Source organism: Heterodontus francisci, chromosome 17 (assembly GCF_036365525.1).
Source record: "Heterodontus francisci isolate sHetFra1 chromosome 17, sHetFra1.hap1, whole genome shotgun sequence".
Lineage (NCBI taxonomy): Eukaryota > Metazoa > Chordata > Chondrichthyes > Heterodontiformes > Heterodontidae > Heterodontus > Heterodontus francisci.
In genome coordinates, this window is record NC_090387.1 from 34353269 (window position 1) to 34372026 (window position 18758).

The window sequence follows — 18758 nt, forward strand, 5'->3', positions numbered from 1 at the left end:
AAAGCACTCCAAACTGCTAACCCCTCTCTCCTCCTTTAATGACTCGCTAATATCCATCTTACATACCCTTAATATCTCCTTTTTTGGCTTAGTGTCCATTTATTTCCATATATTTGTATGAAGTGCCTTTGGACATTTTTTTCCTATGTTCTATGCTATATGTGAAAATTGTAGTTCACATTAACATATTTAGATTCCTGCTCAAGATACATTAACCAAAAAAAATGTCAGGTCAACCATGTCCCCAGGACAGCTTGTACTTCTAGATTATTTAAACATCGAGTCACGTATATTTTGACAGGCAAAGTGATATCTAATGAGGTTATACACAATCACAAGTTTGCTGTGATCCAACATTTCAGCTTTCATTTGGATTGGACAATATAGCAAGTGCCCAAAATTTTGAACAGACGTTCAATGAAGGAAGTGAACAAATCTTGAAATATAATTTATTAAATATTTAATCTGCACATTACAAGAAATGGTCACTAGTGTAATTTAAGCACCATAGGCAGTATAATTGAAAAGGAATAGCCTAAGATGCCATGTTGACCTTAGTGGACAATATACAAGTGTTTTTTTTTTTATTATTTATATGCACATTAAAACTACCAGAGAGTATATAATTACATACTCTCTGGTAGTTTATACACACATACATAATTAACAAACATGCCAAGAACCGTCGTCATTTTCCAACAAAGGGAAAAACTTGGACATGTGTAATACGTTTCAAGAGTTGATAGTTTAAAAGCTGCCTGATCCAAGAAAAACTATTTATTGTATGAAAAGTACTTGCATTTTCTAATGATCACCACTGTAGGTGCATTACCAATCTTCACTTTTTTTGGTCAAATTTAAAATTGGTACCTCTGCAGCTTATATACACACACACACAAAAAAATGATGCAAGTGGTAGAAATGTGCAGCAGGTTGATCAGCCTTTTAAAAGAAAAAGTTAATGTTTTAATTACCTTCCATTCAATGTATGAACTCAAGAATGAACTTGAATAAAATGAAAAATATTAAGATGCTATAAATCTGAAATAAAAACAGAAAGTGTTGGAATCACTCAGCAGGTTAGGCAACTTGTGGATAAAAGGGAAAATAGGTTAGAGCAACATTTCAGGTCTTTGACCTTTCATCATACCCAATGTTTCAGGTCTATGGAGTTATCATCGAACAAAAACATGAACCTAACCTTTGTGCAATTTCCACAGATGCTGCTTGGCCTGCAAGTGTTTCCAGCATTTTCTGTTTATTAACTTCAAATGCTAACTATTTTCTTCTTCTTTCAAAGGCCGATTAACCTGCTGGTGCATAGCAGCATTTTCTGTTTTTAATTGACAACCTTTTCAATGCCAAACAAGGTGGAAGAGATATACACAGCCATATTCAATCTCCTACATAAATATTCCACTGGCCTGCACTCATTTAATGAATATAAATTCTCATGGATACTTCCCTTTGGTACTCAAAAGGGTTAAAATGAAACAGTTAGTTTGATTTTATGACTAGCAAAAAGCCACAGATATGCTGCTTGTACCTTTCAAAGGCCATTCATCAGATTGGCTTCTATTGACAAGTTATATTTGATTTTTAAAAAGAGAAACAATTTTTTTTGTTTTAAAGTGCATAAACTGGTGAATGCACAATTTCTTTAGAAGGAAATCGGAATAGTAATACTTAGGAATTGAAAGCTTTTCAAAAAGTGCATAGCGTAATGTTTAGTGCCTACAAAATGCAGCTTTTCATACAAAAAACTTCAATTAGCAGCATGGCTCTTTATGTATAGGAATTCAGAAAAGGACTGTACAGTATTTAACCATTACATTTTACCGAAGGGTTCATTGAGACTTGGGGGATAAATCAGCAGATTAAGGTATGTGAGGTCTAATAAGTGCAATTACTTCCACTCCCTTCCCTCAATTGTGATATTAAACCAATCAAGAAAATCACAATATAGATCAGGAAAGGGAATATAGACCACAACAACCTCTTTATGCCAAGACAAAATACATTTCTATTTTCCTTTGCATTTAGTTTTCAATTATATATCTGCATAATTCCTCAGACATCATTTAACAGAAGTCAAATTGTATTACAAAGTACTAATTAACTATTCAAAGGAAAGCATCAGACTGAAGAGACAACCTCCAACACTTAAGTGTATTTTACCCCCAATCCATATCAGATTGACAAAGTCAATATAGATGGTAAGAGAGTGTTATAGAACTAATTGTGAGTACATTTATTTAATCAGGTATACTAAGCCAAATCATTTATTTTATCATTTGACATCCCTCTTTTCTACTGAATAACCAGAATCCTGAACTTGGGCAAAACAATACTGGTTAAAACTGCAACAAAGGGGTAAATACACAGGGTGATTATCATGGTCGCTGGTTGGCTATTTGAACTTCTAAATAGCTGACAAAAAAAAACATTTCAAAGGAATACAGATGGTCTAAAGTTGAATTCTGAATGTTCAGCTGTGATTAATATGGTTCAGTTTTTCATTAAACTGGAAAATTCCATTGGGAAATATAATATAGTATTACATTAGTTCTTTTACTCTCTTCAAAAATGCAACAAGTCCAACAATGTCAACATAGTTTGTTAACAAAATTATTACTAGTTTATCACCATTTTCAGCAAGACTGGAATTAAAATCCAGGTGTCCATTTCAGATCGCATTACTATAGCAATCTGCAGAATATACAATTTTCTGTGGCAGACTCAGTCAACCTATATCTGATCCTGTAGTACTGAAAGGCATTGTTGATGATTGACCAGCCAGCATGGCTCATTAATAGACCATGGAGGGCTGGACCCATTACTGGGGGCTAGATTCTTCAAATTCAGGTCCAAATAATGTTGTAAACAAATGCCGACAGGTGGTCCTGGCTGGACAAACAGAATGCTTACCTGCCCTTGTACCAGTACACTGTGTGGCTTTAGTTGGTTAAATACAAGAAGTACCCCTGTGCATAATCAGGGTCCGCCAAACTTCAAGCTTACATAAATGTACTGTACCCCTCTAGATTAGATAAGAATCCCTGGCTGTGCAGATTTCTTTGGTTTGGAGACTCAAACATAGCACAGTAATGGGTTTGCAGGTTTCAAGACACACAACTGAAATAAAAGCAGTCTTCAGAATGACAAGTGAGAGTGATGCTCACTATCAGCTTGCTTCCATCTATAACCCACTGCTGTGCAGGGATTAATTATCTTGAAACTGGTGCTCACTCACGAAGCATTTTGATCCTCCATTCCTACACATAGGCTGGGGACATCGGCTCACTAAAGCATCAATTCTACTGTTTCCAAATTAAACAATTCTAATGTGCTCACTCTCCACCCTTTCCTTTCACACAGTGCAGTTTCTAGCTTCTGAACCAAGAATCAGGATTTGTCAATGTTGCTATCTGAAATGCTAACAGGCCCAGATCTATAATTATTTGCCACTTAAACATTTGCTCCACAGCACAGATGATTATTAGAGTAGTAATTTCTCCTTTGTCAAATTTGTACTGATGCCAGTGAGCAGAAAATAAAAAAGGGCAGCATTACTAATCTTTTGTCTTCATCTGAAGAATGTGATTAAGGGCTATGTAGCTGCAAGCCTTTTTGTAATGAATCATCTCAAAGGCCAGCATCCTTTTCCTAAAATCTATTTAAATATGCGATAAATGTGTCTGCAGTCAATCCCATGGAGATGGATTAAACCTATTTTAAATAGAAAGTGCTCAGGAAGGAATGTATAAAAAAAGCACTCTTGATAATATAGTGGCCAGATTTTACAGACCATTAAAAGAGCTAAGAAAGCACCTTCCAAAAGATACTCAAATTTTAATTTCGAAAACTGCTGTTATTATTCACTGGGGAAGCTGCCTTTTTAGCCCTTCACTGAAGTTTGTACTGGAACTTCCAACTTCAGGACCATTATTCAATATTTCGTATGTTCACTTAATCTAGGTCTCAATGCCTCATACTATATTTGTTGGTCCACTAATGGAATTAAGCAATGCCATTGTTAACTTCTACATTATCTTCCCACAAGGTTCAGCTTAGTAAGCTGGCAGGAAATGAGATGATCAGCATCACATAGTTCCTAGTTAACAATTCTTCATTTGGGCTTAGTTTCAGTCTGGGTGAGTTGTCCCAATTTGAGACTGTCTTCTCATTGATAGCCTTGGGCACCTCGGACACGTGGTGGAATTGTCATAGTAACAATCTCTGTGAATGAAACAAACAAAAAAAAGCAATCACCATTGTAACATACTAATTAGACAAATGCACATGACTGCAAATCAAGCTGAACAGAATGTTTACAGCAAAACAGGACCTCTGATTTACATGAAATTACAAGCGAACGTAGACAGGACCAGAAAAGACTATTATGGCTGTCAGGCTGGTCCCCAAAGCTCAAAATATATCATTTATTTCTCTCCTACAATCTCTCAGCTAAGTCTGTTCTACACCTTTTACCATACTTTGTCAAGCAGTTAATTCTAAACTCATCTTCCATCTTTTTATCCAAAATCCTTATACCCTGGATACAGAAATCATGTTTGCATAAAATTATTTTTCAGTTTTCCAGTTTCTAAGATTCTAAGTATTAGTTTGCTGAAAATCTTATGAGCCTTCTTTGTTCCAGTGTAACATTCCCAATTTCTTTATTCCCTCCTCATAGCTCAGGCCCCTAATCCCTGGCAACAGTTTGGCTGCCCTGTTGCACAAAATCAGGATGCCCCAACAGTAATACAAAACCCCGCACAGGGCAGAAAGATTGCTGTACACAAACGCACTCTTGTGCACTGCATTTAGATTCTATTCTAACTATGTACTTCAGTGCAGTTAATATTCTAATCACTCAAATTCACTTTTATTATTGCTTCTGAAGATGTAATAAGATGTTCCTGTTGTCATGCATTCTTTCTCTCTCCCCCAACATATCTTTAAAAGCACAATGACACGACTGCTGTACAGAATACTGGATACAACAGACCTGTATTTAGTTTAAGTTGCTTTCTTGCTCCCTCCATCATCTGTGTAGCATTCTACAAAGATAGACAAAGAAAATGCCGTACCAAGAAGAAAAAAGGATGAAGAAAAAAAGAATCTGAAACTGAAAAATATCATTCTTTTGAAGGAACAGCTGGATCCTACTAAACTTTTATAGATGTTTAATTCAGGACACTCTAGCACCTCTGGGGGGCGGTTGGGGGGTGAGGAGGGTGGCACAGAGTGCTAGTGGTAGCCTGAGAACGGGTTGTGCATCTGTTCTCCTGCCTTCTGGCATGAGGTCAAACAGATAAAAAGCAGGGATTGATTTGAAATTTCAAAACCTGAAAAGAAACATATCTGAATAACCCTGAAACTTTGTGACTCTGAAGATAACAATTAGTTACATTAGGAGGTTACATTCAATTACAGCAGAATGCACCAAAATTGTTACAAATCCAGAATCTTCATTCATCCATCTTAGAACACACTAAGTTCCTTGTATTTCTTCAAGATTCCAGCACTTTTACCTCCACTGCTCTTCTCGGTAGTCTATTTCACAGGTTGATTACTCAAAAGTAAAAAAAGAATTTCCTGACATGTTTGAAGCTTCTCTTTTACTAGTTTAGTCATGTCCTCTTGACGTACGTAGTAGTATTCCAGATTTACCATTTTTATTACTGTAACTTTTTAATATATTTCTACAAGATCAATACTCAGACAACATCTTTTCAGGCTGAAAAAATCAAGTTCCTTCAGTCTTTCCTCATAACTCAGATGTTGGACTATTGATCAGCCTTGTGGCTCTTCTCTGCATTATCTTCAGTGCTTGAATATCTCACTTGTGTCTCAGCAACCAGAACTGCACAACATACTGAAGGTGCGGTCTAAACAGTGTTATACATTTCAGTTATAACTTCCTGTATTCTACTGCTATGCAAGTATAACATTCAACTGGCTTTGACCATTCCTGCTCTGCACTGGTTGGACATGTTGACCGTTGAGTATCTGAAGGTTCATTGGTCTCTTTTGGCTTCATGCTTAGCTATTTCAACAGCATTCAAGAAGTACGTGCATCACTCAATATTTCTTGTGTGCAGTATATTTATCGGTATTAAATACATCATTTTTTTTAACCCACTTACATATTTTATCCAGCACATTCTGCAATTTCAGAGCTGCCTCCCTGATTTGATATCATCTGCAAGCTTGATCAAGTTGTATGGAGTTTTTGAATCCAAAATATTTATACGAATCAGAGACAGCAGTTATCCCTTGGGTCTGTTTAGGTTTCACTTGTTTAGTCTGAACTTGGTGGTTTAAGCATATATTCATCCTGAAAGCTCAGCATTGTATTTTAAATAAGATTCATGTTCTCTACTGAAGTTTTGTTGTGCAACCTACTTCAATCAATTTGTTATACTTGTTTCCTCATTTCTTTCTAATGATAGTAATACTGGTAGCAGCCTTCAATCAGTTCTTGAGTTGGCAGCTTTAGCAGACAGTTACAATACACTTAACATTTAAAAGAAAAATTAAAGTACCAGTCCAGTATAACCCCATTCCAATACAAATTCCTTAATGCATAAATAAAGTCACTCATTTATCATGGGCCAAGCTTCAAATTTAAGAGTCTGGAATTAGGAATATAGAAGCAGGAGTAGGCCATTCAGTCCATAGAACCTGCTCCGCCATTCAATATGATCATGGCTGATCATCCACTTCAATGCTATCCCCATACCCTTTTATGTCATTGGTATTTAGAAATCTGTCAGTCAATCTCTAAACATACTCCATGACTGAGCTTCCATAGCCCTCTGGGGTAGAGAATTCCAAAGATTCACAACCCTCCGAGTAAAGAAATGTTTCCTCATCTCTGTCCTAAGTGGCTTTCCCCTTATTTTGAAATTGTGACCCCCCTAGTTCTAGACTCCCCAACCAGGGGAAACATCTTAGCTGCATCTATCCTGTCTATCCCTTTAAGTATTTTGTAGGTTTCAATGAGATCACCTCTCATTCTTCGAAACTCTAGAGAATACATGCCCAGTTTCCCCAATCTCTCTTCATGGGACAGTCCTGCCATCCCAGGAACGTCTGGTGAACCTTTGTTGCACTCCCTCTACGGAAACAATATCCTTCGTAAGGTAAGGGGACCAAAACTGCACACAGTACTCCAGGTGCGGTCGAACCAAGGTTCTATACAATTGAAGCAAGACTTCACTACTCCTGTACTCAAATCCTCTTGCAATAAAGGCGAACACACCGTTAGCCTTCCTAATTGCTTGCTGACACCTACAATGTAAATCGGGCCTAAACATTTAAACCAACCAGGATGCAAAGCAAACATTACCTGGTCTTCTTTGTACCAACCTGTGGAATACAGCAGAACAATCCTGGCACACTGATGTGTGGCTGTCGAATGGAAAGAGCACATCTCCCTCTTTGCACAACTCGCAGACAAAACCTTTAGCCTGACAGCGCTACAAAACAAGTCACAGAATCAAGATTGATTTACAGTTATCTATATCTACAAGCACAGCAGCTCCACATTTTAGGCCAATTCGTCATTTTAAAATAATTTTAATACAATTGTTGGAACAAAGAATTTTCAGTGTAGTGTAACACTTTATTTTATACATTTGATGCCTTTGATTAGAGATTCAAAAACATTTACCTCCAGATACATCATGTGGAATACTACTGACTAGATCAATAAACTTTGGATAACACAAAAAAAAAATGATCACTCGATAGAAAACTACTACATAATAAACAGGGAAAATTAAGAACTCAAAAGTTGCAAACAGATTTTTGTTGCAGAAAATATTTAAGCAAATCTATTGCAAAATGATTGGTCTGATGATTGGACTGTCATTTTGGTGCCATTATAATGTATTTTTAGCACTCAGACCACTATTGTTTAGATATGCAGATGTTTTACAGGTTATTGAACATTTGGAACGAGGACATCAATATCGATCCTATACTCCTCCCAATGCTTACATGTGCACACCTCTAACAGGGACTGCTGGAGTGCAGTCAGGAGTGGGATTCACAATATTGTAATGCCCCTACCACACCCCAGCTTACATCAAGCAAGAGAGTCAGGTCATAGATCAACCCAGGACCTTTGTGCTCCACAGGACTCAGACTTTCACTGCTTTATCCAGTTGAGCCATTGAGGGAGCATAACTAGAGCCACTGATGAAAATTTTAAATTAAAAGGTCAGAGTGCAATGTAGCAAAGGTAGCTGTACAATCGGTAATACAAAAAAAAAGCAAAATACAGAAGATGCTGCTGAGCATTTCCATTATTTCCTGTTTATATGCACAACTGGTAAACCATTTAAACAAAATATTCACTGTTCTATTGAAAAAACTGAAGTATGACATGCAAGGTCTGAGCCTCCAGATGCTCCTTATTGCTCTTAAGTAACATGATTAACACACAAGAGAATTAAGTGACAGAAAACATATTCCTTAGCAATTTCTCTTTCTGAAAAATGTGCCATAAAAAGACACCACTGAGAACTAATATTGCAATACTCCTTAATGAAACACAATAAAACGCAAGATTTTTCTATACTGGTGAGTGGGGGCAGTGCAGGGGGAGGAGGAGAAAAGGGTTGAGGGATCAGTTTCCTGCAACTAAAACACACCGTCCATCTCCTTTTTGAAGGCTGATGTAACCTTAAACGGTTTCTTAACAGTAGAAGTCTGACTGTACCTCACAGTCCAGTTTGATATGTTTTGCAAAGATGGTGTGAATTTCAGTTAAAGTGCAGCTCAGGCGCCCAGTAGCAATGTCAATTAAATCCTGCAAAGAATACATTTCATCGTTTTCCACAAAGTGCTGTCGATCCTGTAACTATAAATGCAAATAATTAAACATACGCTAAAAATTTGTTCCACAAAGATGAAGATAATGTATTTTTTGCCAACAACTTCAATTTCAAAGCAGGCAATTTGGAATAAAGTGTTGATTTTGCTTTCCCATTTCAACCAATATTACACCATTCAATATTATTTATGGACATGGCTCTAGTGCCAGAACAAACTACCTGCAGCAGCAGCCTTGCCTCCATTGCCTCCTTACATGTGATGAAATAGGGTTTCATTAACAGGATGTCTTGTCGGAGTTTCTGCAGACAGAAACCAAAAACAATACATGTAGCTAATTAAATAATTTTTAACATAGATGCACTTCACTCCTTCAAGATCAGTTCACAGAAAATTTGAAAAGATTCAATAAGAATCACACGATCGAGTAAAGGTAAACTAACCTAGGGGATAGGGGAACGTTTTATCAAGAACAAAGTCTACTCATTCTCCTTAACATTTCAGTATGTTCACAAAACACTCTGCCAGATGTCCTGGACAGAGCTAAACTCTCCAACTTTCCCTAAAGTCCAAGGAAAAGATAGGGTTGACACTGCTTTTGTGCTATACCATGCAATCTGGACTTTTAAAAAAACCTCAAGACAGATTCTGTAGCTACACTGAAAATTCTAACTCTAACAAAGGAAGACGAACTTTAAAAGTTTGTGAAATAAGTCTTCAAGGACAGCATTGAAGCAAAGGAAGCAAATGTTCCTCTGAGTAACTACGAATTATTTTCTTGTTTAATAACTGATTTTCATGCAGCTTTGGCCAAATTACCACGGAATGATAACATTACAGATGGTGGGCATCCAGCACATCATGTCTGTGCTGGCGCTTTGGTAAGGCTATCCAATTAATCTCACTCCTCTCCTCTTCCCCATAGTCATGTGAAATTTTCCCTTCAAGTACTTATGCAATTTTTTGGGGGAAATGTTACTTTTGAATCTGCTTCCACTACTCTTTCAGGCAGTGCATTCCAACTCATCAAAAAAAAGTGTTTAAAAAAAAAAAATCCACACATTGCCTCTGGTTCTCTTTTGCCAATCACCTTGAATCTGTGTCCTCTGGTTACAGACCCTGGAAACAATTTCTCCGTCTTTACATCAAAGTCATTCATGAATTTGAACACCTCCATCAAATCTCCTCTTAACCTTCTCTGCTCGGAGAAAACCCCAGTTCTCCGGTTTCTCCACATTATTTAAATCCCTCAGCCCTGGTACCATTCCAGTAAATCTCTTCCGCACCCTCTATAGGACACTGACAACCTTCTTGAAGTATGGTACCTAGAATTAAACACAATATTCCATCGGAGGCCTAACCAGAGTTTTACTAAAGGTTTGGCGTAACTTCCTTGCTTTTTTATTTTATTCCTGTATTAATAAAAGCAAGGACTCCATAAGCTTTTTAAATAGCTGTTCAATTTATCCTGCTACCTTAAAGAAATCTGTATATATATATATATATATATATATATATATATATACACACACACACACACACACACACACACACACACACACACCCAGGTCTCTGTTCCTGCACCCCCTTTGAGTGTACAGTTTAGTTCAAAATGCATCACTTCACACTTGTGTAAAGTTTCATCTGCCATCTATCTGCCCATTTCATCAGTCTGTCTCTCCTCTTGAAGTTTATTACTGTCCTCCTCATTGGTTTACTACATTTGAGTCATCTGCAAACTGAAATATGCACGTATACCCAAGCCCAGGTCATTATTTTATATCAAAAAGAACTGTGGTCCTAATATCTCCACCTGGGAAGCACCACTGTATACTTCGCTCCAGTCTGAAAAACAACCAAGCACCACTACTCGTTGCTTTCTGTCCATTGGACAATGTTGTATCCAGGCTGCTACCGCCCCTTTAATCCCAATTTTTTAATTTTGTTAAAAGTCTATTATGTGGTTCTTTGTCAAATGCCTTTTGTAAGTCCATATGCACATCAACTACACTACCTTCATCAACCCACTTCATTATTTCTCAAAGAACTCAATCAAGTTAGTCAATTTGCCTTTAACAAATGAGTGCTGACTTTCATTTTTTTTACTCATACTTTTCCAAATGCCAATTATTTTTGTGCCAGATTACTTTTAAGGGGTTCCTTACATGTTAGGCTGACGGGCCTGTAGTTGCCAGGTTTATCCTTCACTTTTTTTTCTTAAAATAGGGGTGTGATGTTTGCAATCCTCCAGTCCTATGGGGCCACATCCATACCCAAGGAGGACTGGAATATCGTGGCCAGAGTCTCTGCAATCCCTCTGTAACCTAGGATGCATCTCATCTGGACCAGATGATTTCCCGACTTTGAAAACTGCCAACCTTTCATGTACACCTTTAAATGGGAAATATTTGATTTCATTCAGAGGTACAAACTGTTAGTAAAAATAGCTTTGAGAACTTAAAATTGCTTGAATAATGACAATATTTTAAATCATGTCAAATCACTGGTTTGTAATTGAAGTTAGTTCTTCCTAATATTTACATTATTTTCTAGTTAGTACCTTTAGTAACATGCACTTCCGGCTGAATTTAATCAATAGAAAGCAGCCTTATTTGTTGCATATGCTCAGGTGTAAAGTGTACACTGGGTCTAGGCATACCCGAATTTCCACCAGTTCCTCCACATAATTGAAGAGAAGTGGATTAATCACTCTAAGCTTCAGTACTGGCCGAGAGATCATCAGTGTGAGGTACCTCATACTATAGCGGCACACCTAATGTGCAAGGAAAGGAGAAAAAAAAAAAATCAGACAGTCCCAAGTAGCAATGGCTAATGAATCATCTGCAGGTGTTAGGTTTCTTGTTGCATACAGAAGCCTCAAGTTTAAATGTATTCACATTCTCTTCCCAGTAATGCACCAAAACATCCCACATTTTCACACAATTCACAAAATGATCTGTTGTGGTCTTAATGCTTTGATGGATCTAATATATGTCTAGTTTAAAATCAAAGACTTTAAAAAAAAAATTCTTGATGGGAATACGTAGATTGGTAGTATTATGCAAAGTTTAAGTGTCTCCTTTACACACTAAAGATAACAGCTCTTTTGTATTGGGGAAATGCACATCTTGTCTAAGGTTTTAAAGTCTCATTAAAAATCTGACCCTACCCAGGTGGACTGACAAGCAAGCATCACAGTTGACAGCTGTTATTGGTGCTAGCCATCCCAGCATGGAGATCATAACTCATTAAATCAAATGCAGTGTTCTCTAGGTGTAAAAACGTCTAGGTCCAGAAATTCCCTCATCACTGAACACTGCTTTTAGTAACTGGGAAGGTTACTATGAGGGTTTCTTCCTTTGCTCCAGTTCGACTCAAAGCCAAGAGGGAGTACAACTGTTGCCAAGTAGCAAGGTTGCTTTAATGAATCTCTGCAGCACCAGCAACTTGTATTTATTTAGCACCTTTAACACAATAAAACATCCCAAGGTGATTCAGAGACTTATAAAACAAAATACGACACTGTTTTAGTTTTAGTTTTAGAGATACAGCACTGAAACAGGCCCTTCGGCCCACCGAGTCTGTGCCGACCATTAACCACCCATTTAGCCACATCAGGAGGTATTAGGGTAGATGACCACAAGCTTGGTCAAAGAGGCAGGTTTTAAAGAGTGTCTTAACAGGAAGAGAGCAAGGTGGAGGGGTTTAGGGAGGAAATTCCAGAGATTAGGGCCTAGGCAGCTGATGGCACCGCCAGCAATTAAAATCAGGGATGCTCAAGAGGCCGGAATTAGAGGAGTGCAGGTATCTTTGAGGATTGAGGGGCTGAAGGTGGTTATGGAAATAGGGAGGGGCCAGGCCACGGAGGGATTTGAAGTGAGGAGAATTTTTTAAATTGAGGCATTGTTTAACCAGGAGCCAGGGTAGGTCAGCACAGGGATGATGGGTGGTGAACAGTATTTAGTGAGAGCTAGGACACAGGAAGCAGAATGTTGGATGACCTCAAGCTCACAGAAGATAAAATATGGGCGGACAACCAGGAGTGCATTAGAATAAACAAGTCTGCAGGTAACAAAGGCATGGAAGCCCTGGGGTGGAGATGTTAGAGGTGGAAATAAGCAGTCATAGTGACAGCAAGAATACATGTAGTTGAAAGCTCATCTTGGGGATCAGATATGACACCAAGGTTACCAACAGTCTGGTTCAGCCTCAAGCAGTTGTTCGGGACAAGGATGAAAATCGGTGGCAAAGGAGTGGAGTTTGTGTTGGGACCAAAGACAATGACATCAATCTTCACAATATTCAACTGGAGGACATTCCTACACATCTAGTACTGGATGGTAGTTGAACAGTCTGATCATTTAGAAACAATGGAGGGGTCAAAAGAGATGGTGGTGAGGTAGAGCTAGGCATCATCAGCATACATGTGGAAACTGATGAGTTTTCAATTGATGTTGCTGAGGGGCAGCATTTAGATGAAAAATAGGAGGGATCCAAGGAAAAGAAATCCTTGCAGGACATCAGAGGTAACTGTGGGAATGGGAAGAGAGGTCATTGATGGCAATTCTCTGGTTATGATTAGACAAGCACAGTCCCACCCAGCTGGATGACAGTGAAAAGGCTTTGGAGGAGGATGGTGTGGTCAACTGGGTCAAAGGCTCTATGGCTGGTCCAAAACTAAGAGTTACAAAGATCATCAATTGCCCAAAGTTCTGACGCACATAATGGTAAATTGCACAACTTCCAGTGCATATCTAAAGGATTCACTGCTCACCCTGTGGCTCGTTATCCCATAATACTTTGCAGGATAAAAAAAATCACATTTTGGTTCTTGGGGAAGTGAACTTGCATCTGGAAGCAGATCTTGCATGTTAGGCATGTGAAAAATGATCTGGAGCCAGTGTGAAACACAATAGTTGCATTCGCTGAAAGCTTTGGATACATAAAGATGTGATTATGTGTGAGTTTATGCATGCAAAACTTTCCATAAACCAGGCCAAGCTCTGCAAACAAACTCAGGTTATTTTAATCATGTCACAGTTTGACCTCATTGATGGTATACTGTGCATCTCTTTCAAAAGAAAAATACTTCTTTTGTATACTGAATCATTTATTGTTTCATTTCATACTTTTCCCACAAGTTCAACCAATTGTGGGAAGAGTGAAAGGAGAAAACCTGAAAGCCATGCACATGGATTCTATCACATAGTGTAACACTAGGCAAGTTACCAGATTTTTTTGGACTGGAATAGCAATTCTGGTTATGACCAACATAATAATTTGCTAATGAAACCATTTTGACTATTTTCCAGTTTCTATCTTCAAAGCTGTTACCATATTGCTCTTCCTCCCAAACAGGAATGTTATCTCTTCCCATCCATGACACTTACTTTATGCGTTTCAAAGTCCCAATTATGTATGACACGTGCGGGGATGACAGCGGCATCATTCCAGTGGCAGCTGCTACAGTAATATCGTCCTGTGTAGTCACACATTCGCGCTTCACTAGGCACACCACCTGAAGAATAAAAAGTGAAAATAATAGGAGTAGAAGTCAGAAGACTTACAAAAAAAAAAGTGACAAGTACAAGTGGAAGTAGCTGAGCTAAATCTGAATGCCAAGACAATCCTTTACGTTCCTTAAATAATTGAAGAGACTCCACTTAAAGGCTCCTCTGATAAGAAACTGTATGGGATAAATTTAAGCATTCCAAAATGAGGACCACGAGAGCCACATTAGATGGCAAAAAATGTTAGAAGTTCAAGTTCCAGTAGTGTCCATTCACCATCATGTTATATAACCAGGCCAATTAAGTGACATGGAATTAACATTTCAGAGGAGCGAGAACTTGATATTACACCAATGAAGCTGGTCATGAAGACATCTGTAACACTACTCCATGCATCTTCAGTCATGTGCACAAGAGATTATTTGCACAATATTTCTGGATCAGAAGACATGCATGTTTCAGAACCTGACATACTGGTACTGTGGTATATTTTGTATTTGTAGCATTGCTTTTGTAAATGTCACACTGAGTATGTTGGCATAGCTGTAACTATCCTGTTGGCATAGCTGTAACTATCAGTATAGTAGCATTATCAGGATGGCTATGTTGAGGGAAGAGAAGGGAACAGTCGCGTAGGGCCAATTCCATTTGTTTGGAGTACCACTGAGTAGCTGGTAATGTGCTCTGATCTTCCTCCTTTGACTAGCAAAGGGCAGCATAGATTAGTATGATAGCATGTGGAACTTTGGGTGTCAGCAGAAGAGTTTGGAGTTTTGAATATGGTGCAACTTTAGAGGTCAGCTGGAAAGGCATTGAAAAAACTGGGGCGAGAGCTATGGCCAGAACAGTGACCCAGGAGGCAATGATTTAGTGTGGTAAATGCTGATTTTAGATCATCCAGTATCTTTTGTCAGTATGGCTGGATCTTTAGACACAGTCAGAAAATGTGGCCATCCCCACCACAGCCTCTCAAAGAATCTCATCATCTTCAACAACTCACTCAATGTTTGTATGTGTATTTGCACTAGACTTCCATCCAAAATTATCATACAATGAATGGTGTAAGAAATACTTTCCAGAAGAGGAAATTTGACCCATTGAGTGGATTTTATCTTTACTGTTTTCTAAAAATTAGTACCATTACTGTAAATTTTTATTTTAAAAAATCTACTTATAAATAAATGATTGTTAGCTTTAGTCTTTGTCTGACAGTGTGGTATTTAACCTTTTCAGAATAGACACGAGAAGGTGGTGGATGTTCATGTGGTCTCCAATGCATTGTTATGTAATTAGCTGGTAACTGTCTGGTAACATGCTAGTCCACTCAACAGTATGCACAAGGATGCAGGTTTCAGCTCATAAGAGTTGCTCTTCTTAAGAAAACTGCTTTTTAGAACCAAAGTGATTTCTGACAACGTAGCGGCCCGCTGAGGTCATCAGAGTACGCCAAGCTGCGCACATGCGCAGCTACATCTTGCCAGGACGAGGTAGCGCATGCGTGGGATTACGTCACCACACAGTGCCAACGTTATCGTGTATCCACACCTGGTCCATCTTCACACATGCGCAATACAGCGTCATCAGGTATCCAGCAACCCCCCCCCCAGCTGGAGGAAGTGGCTGAACGGGAGACTGCAAGGCTGAAGCTCTCCCCCACTCAGCCGCTCGCTCCAGACCTCACTGCTCCCCTCCACTCCCCTGACCAATTGTTCCTCACTTTGTGCCACCCAGCTCTCCGGTCACCCGCTCCCCGCTTCACCCCCTCCAGCCACTAGCTCCATGCCACTTGCTCCTATGTCGCTACGTTGGGAAGCGGCGTGGCTTGGAGGCAACGACTGGAGGGGGAGGGGTGAAGCGGGCAGCGAGTAACCAGAGAGCGGGTGCCGAGCAGAGGAGAACAAAATCGGTCAGGGGGAGCAGGGAGGTGTGGAGTGAGCAGCTGAGGGGAAGCGGCCGGTGGGGAGAGGGAGAAAGTGAGTTGCTGAGGGTGGACAGCAGGCATTGGGATGGGGGCGGGAGCGAGAGGCTGTGTTCGGATGCAATCAGTACTGGTCAGTCATATAATCGAATCGCATTAAAGAATTGGCAGCACATTTTATACTCTGCCCAAATACCAATGGAAATGCAATCATAAAATTCCTTTTGTATTTAATAGGATTACTGGAATATTAAATGGATCTGAGGATTACATAGTGTCCTATAACTACATAGTGGCATATTACTGGGCTTCCATCCAACTTAATGTAAGGTCAGTTTGCTAGAACGATCCAGCCATAAGCATTTCCTGTGATAAACTGAGCAGCTCCATCTTTAATCCTGGCAGCTGCCTGAACCTCACAGACAGAGATTGCAGCTGAAGAGCCTGCATTTGCACATTGCAAGTACTGCGCCACCTAGTGGTTGCATGGTCAGCAAACGCAGCCTTTTAGAACACAAGAGTGTCAGGAGAAAGGCTGAACTGTAACACCCAACATTGTTATTTGTAGATTTTAGTCATTGTGCCATGCAGAGGTGCCAAGGAAGTCACATTTTTCTAGTGAGATGTCCAAGATCAAAGATTTATTATGACAAAATAAAGATCAATTGGCATCTTAAGATTTTCTTTAGCAAGCTGTAATGACCCAAATTTTGCAATCAGCAGTGGTGATAGTGCTAACTGCTGCCCTCGAACAAAGCTGCCCACAAAGATTTAGTGATCTCCTTGGCATGGATTGTCAGACAGCAAAGCAGGAAGTAACAAGCAAGTTTTATGAAAGCCAAATAAAGATATGGACATATACAGGGATTAAGATAAAAGCTGAACTCTTGAACCACTTCCAGAGCGTGGTCACCGATATTGATGGATAAAGCATTTCTGACGTCCTGTCCCATGATGTTTGTTTTCGTGAGGCTGATGGTTAGGCCAAATTCGTTGCAGGCAGCCGCAAACCTGTCGATGAGACTCTGCAGACACTCTTCAGTGTGAGATGTTAATGCAGCATCGTCAGCAAAGAGGAGTTGCCTGATGAGGACTTTCTGTACTTTGGTCTTCGCTCTTAGACGGGCAAGGTTGAACAACCTGCCACCTGATCTTGTGTGGAGGAAAATTCCTTCTTCTGAAGACTTGAACGCATGTGAGAGCAGCAGGGAGAAGAAAATCCCAAACAGTGTGGGTGCGAGAACACAGCCCTGTTTCACGCCACTCAGGATAGGAAAGGGGTCTGATGAGGCGCCGCTATGCTGAATTGTGCCTTTCATATTGTCATGGAATGAGGTGATGATACTTAGTAGCTTTGGTGGACATCCGATCTTTTCTAGTAGTGTGAAGAGACCACGCCTGCTGACTAGGTCAAAGGCTTTGGTGAGATCAATGAAAGCAACGTAGAGGGGCATCTGTTGTTCACGGCATTTCTCCTGTAGCTGACGAAGGGAGAACAGCAAGTCAATGGTGGATCTCTCTGCTCAAAAGTCACACTGTGCCTCAGGGTAGACATGCTCAGCCAGCTTCTGGAGCCTGTTTAAAGCGACTCGAGCGAAGACTTTCCCCACTATGCCGAGCAGGGAGATTCCACGGTAGTTGTTGCAGTCACTACGGTCACCTTTGTAGTGCTTGCTCAGCAATAATTGTGGTTTAGTTTGTCATTACAGAGCCAGTTACACCTGTAAGGCATGACATTTCCAAGGTATCATCATTCTCTAAATGAACATGTTCGAGTGGTATAGCTACACCATGGTTACAGATAGTGCCTGTGATTCAAGGAACATGTTTCACGGTTGCAACCATTATTGTTTCTAATTTAGCAGAGATGATAAATTATTTTGATTGTGCTATTGGAAGCTACTTTTATCATGAGAATCAATAACTGAAAAAAACAGTCTTAATTCTACACATCTTAAAGTTTGTTTTAAAGAACTTTACTGACAAAATTGTAGCAAAGTCAATAATCCGATAATTCAGTTAGGTCCATTTTCTTTTTGCTTTTGATACATAAAATCAACACATGCATTATATATGCAAATTATGCACTCTACCGGAGACACTTGGCCGTTTACCAAGTATTTGACTCAGAAATGCCAAATTTTCATCTTGTGGTTTATTTTAGGCAATTTTTGTGTTTCAAGAAAACGCTCTTCTGGTTAAAAAAAAAAGTTGCAGACCCCTGAATTTGACCAAGCCACCCAACATTAAGAGATGATTCCGCGGTTAGAATTTTGGGATACTTACTTCAAAAGAACAAGACAAGCTGAGACAGACACTCAGCCAAAACTTCAAAGCCCTAGACAACTTTTCAATTTAAAAAAAAAACTAGTTTGATATTACAGCCTAAATCAACTTTGAAGTGAAGTTTGCCTTTAAATACTTGCCTCTAGTAATTATCTGATGGCAACCTCAATATTAGATCTGAATCTATGAATCTACAA

The 18758-nt window shown here is 39.2% G+C and overlaps 1 protein-coding gene across 2 annotated transcripts in view; it reads right to left on the reverse strand.

Annotated features, from left to right (window-relative positions):
- Positions 1-469: 469 nt before the first annotated feature.
- def8 (differentially expressed in FDCP 8 homolog) overlaps positions 470-18758 on the reverse strand; it is a 53604-nt gene continuing 35315 nt past the window's right edge. Inside the window, exons 7-12 of one of the 2 annotated variants that reach the window (XM_068049252.1) lie at positions 14238-14365; positions 11507-11620; positions 9069-9149; positions 8735-8875; positions 7378-7487; positions 470-4239 (exon numbers count right to left, since the gene is read on the reverse strand). In XM_068049252.1, coding sequence (XP_067905353.1) covers positions 4146-4239; positions 7378-7487; positions 8735-8875; positions 9069-9149; positions 11507-11620; positions 14238-14365 — 668 coding nt within the window. In that variant the 3' untranslated portion in view covers positions 470-4145. The remainder of the gene's footprint in view (positions 4240-7377; positions 7488-8734; positions 8876-9068; positions 9150-11506; positions 11621-14237; positions 14366-18758) is intronic. The other variant, XM_068049253.1, reaches the window with a different exon arrangement.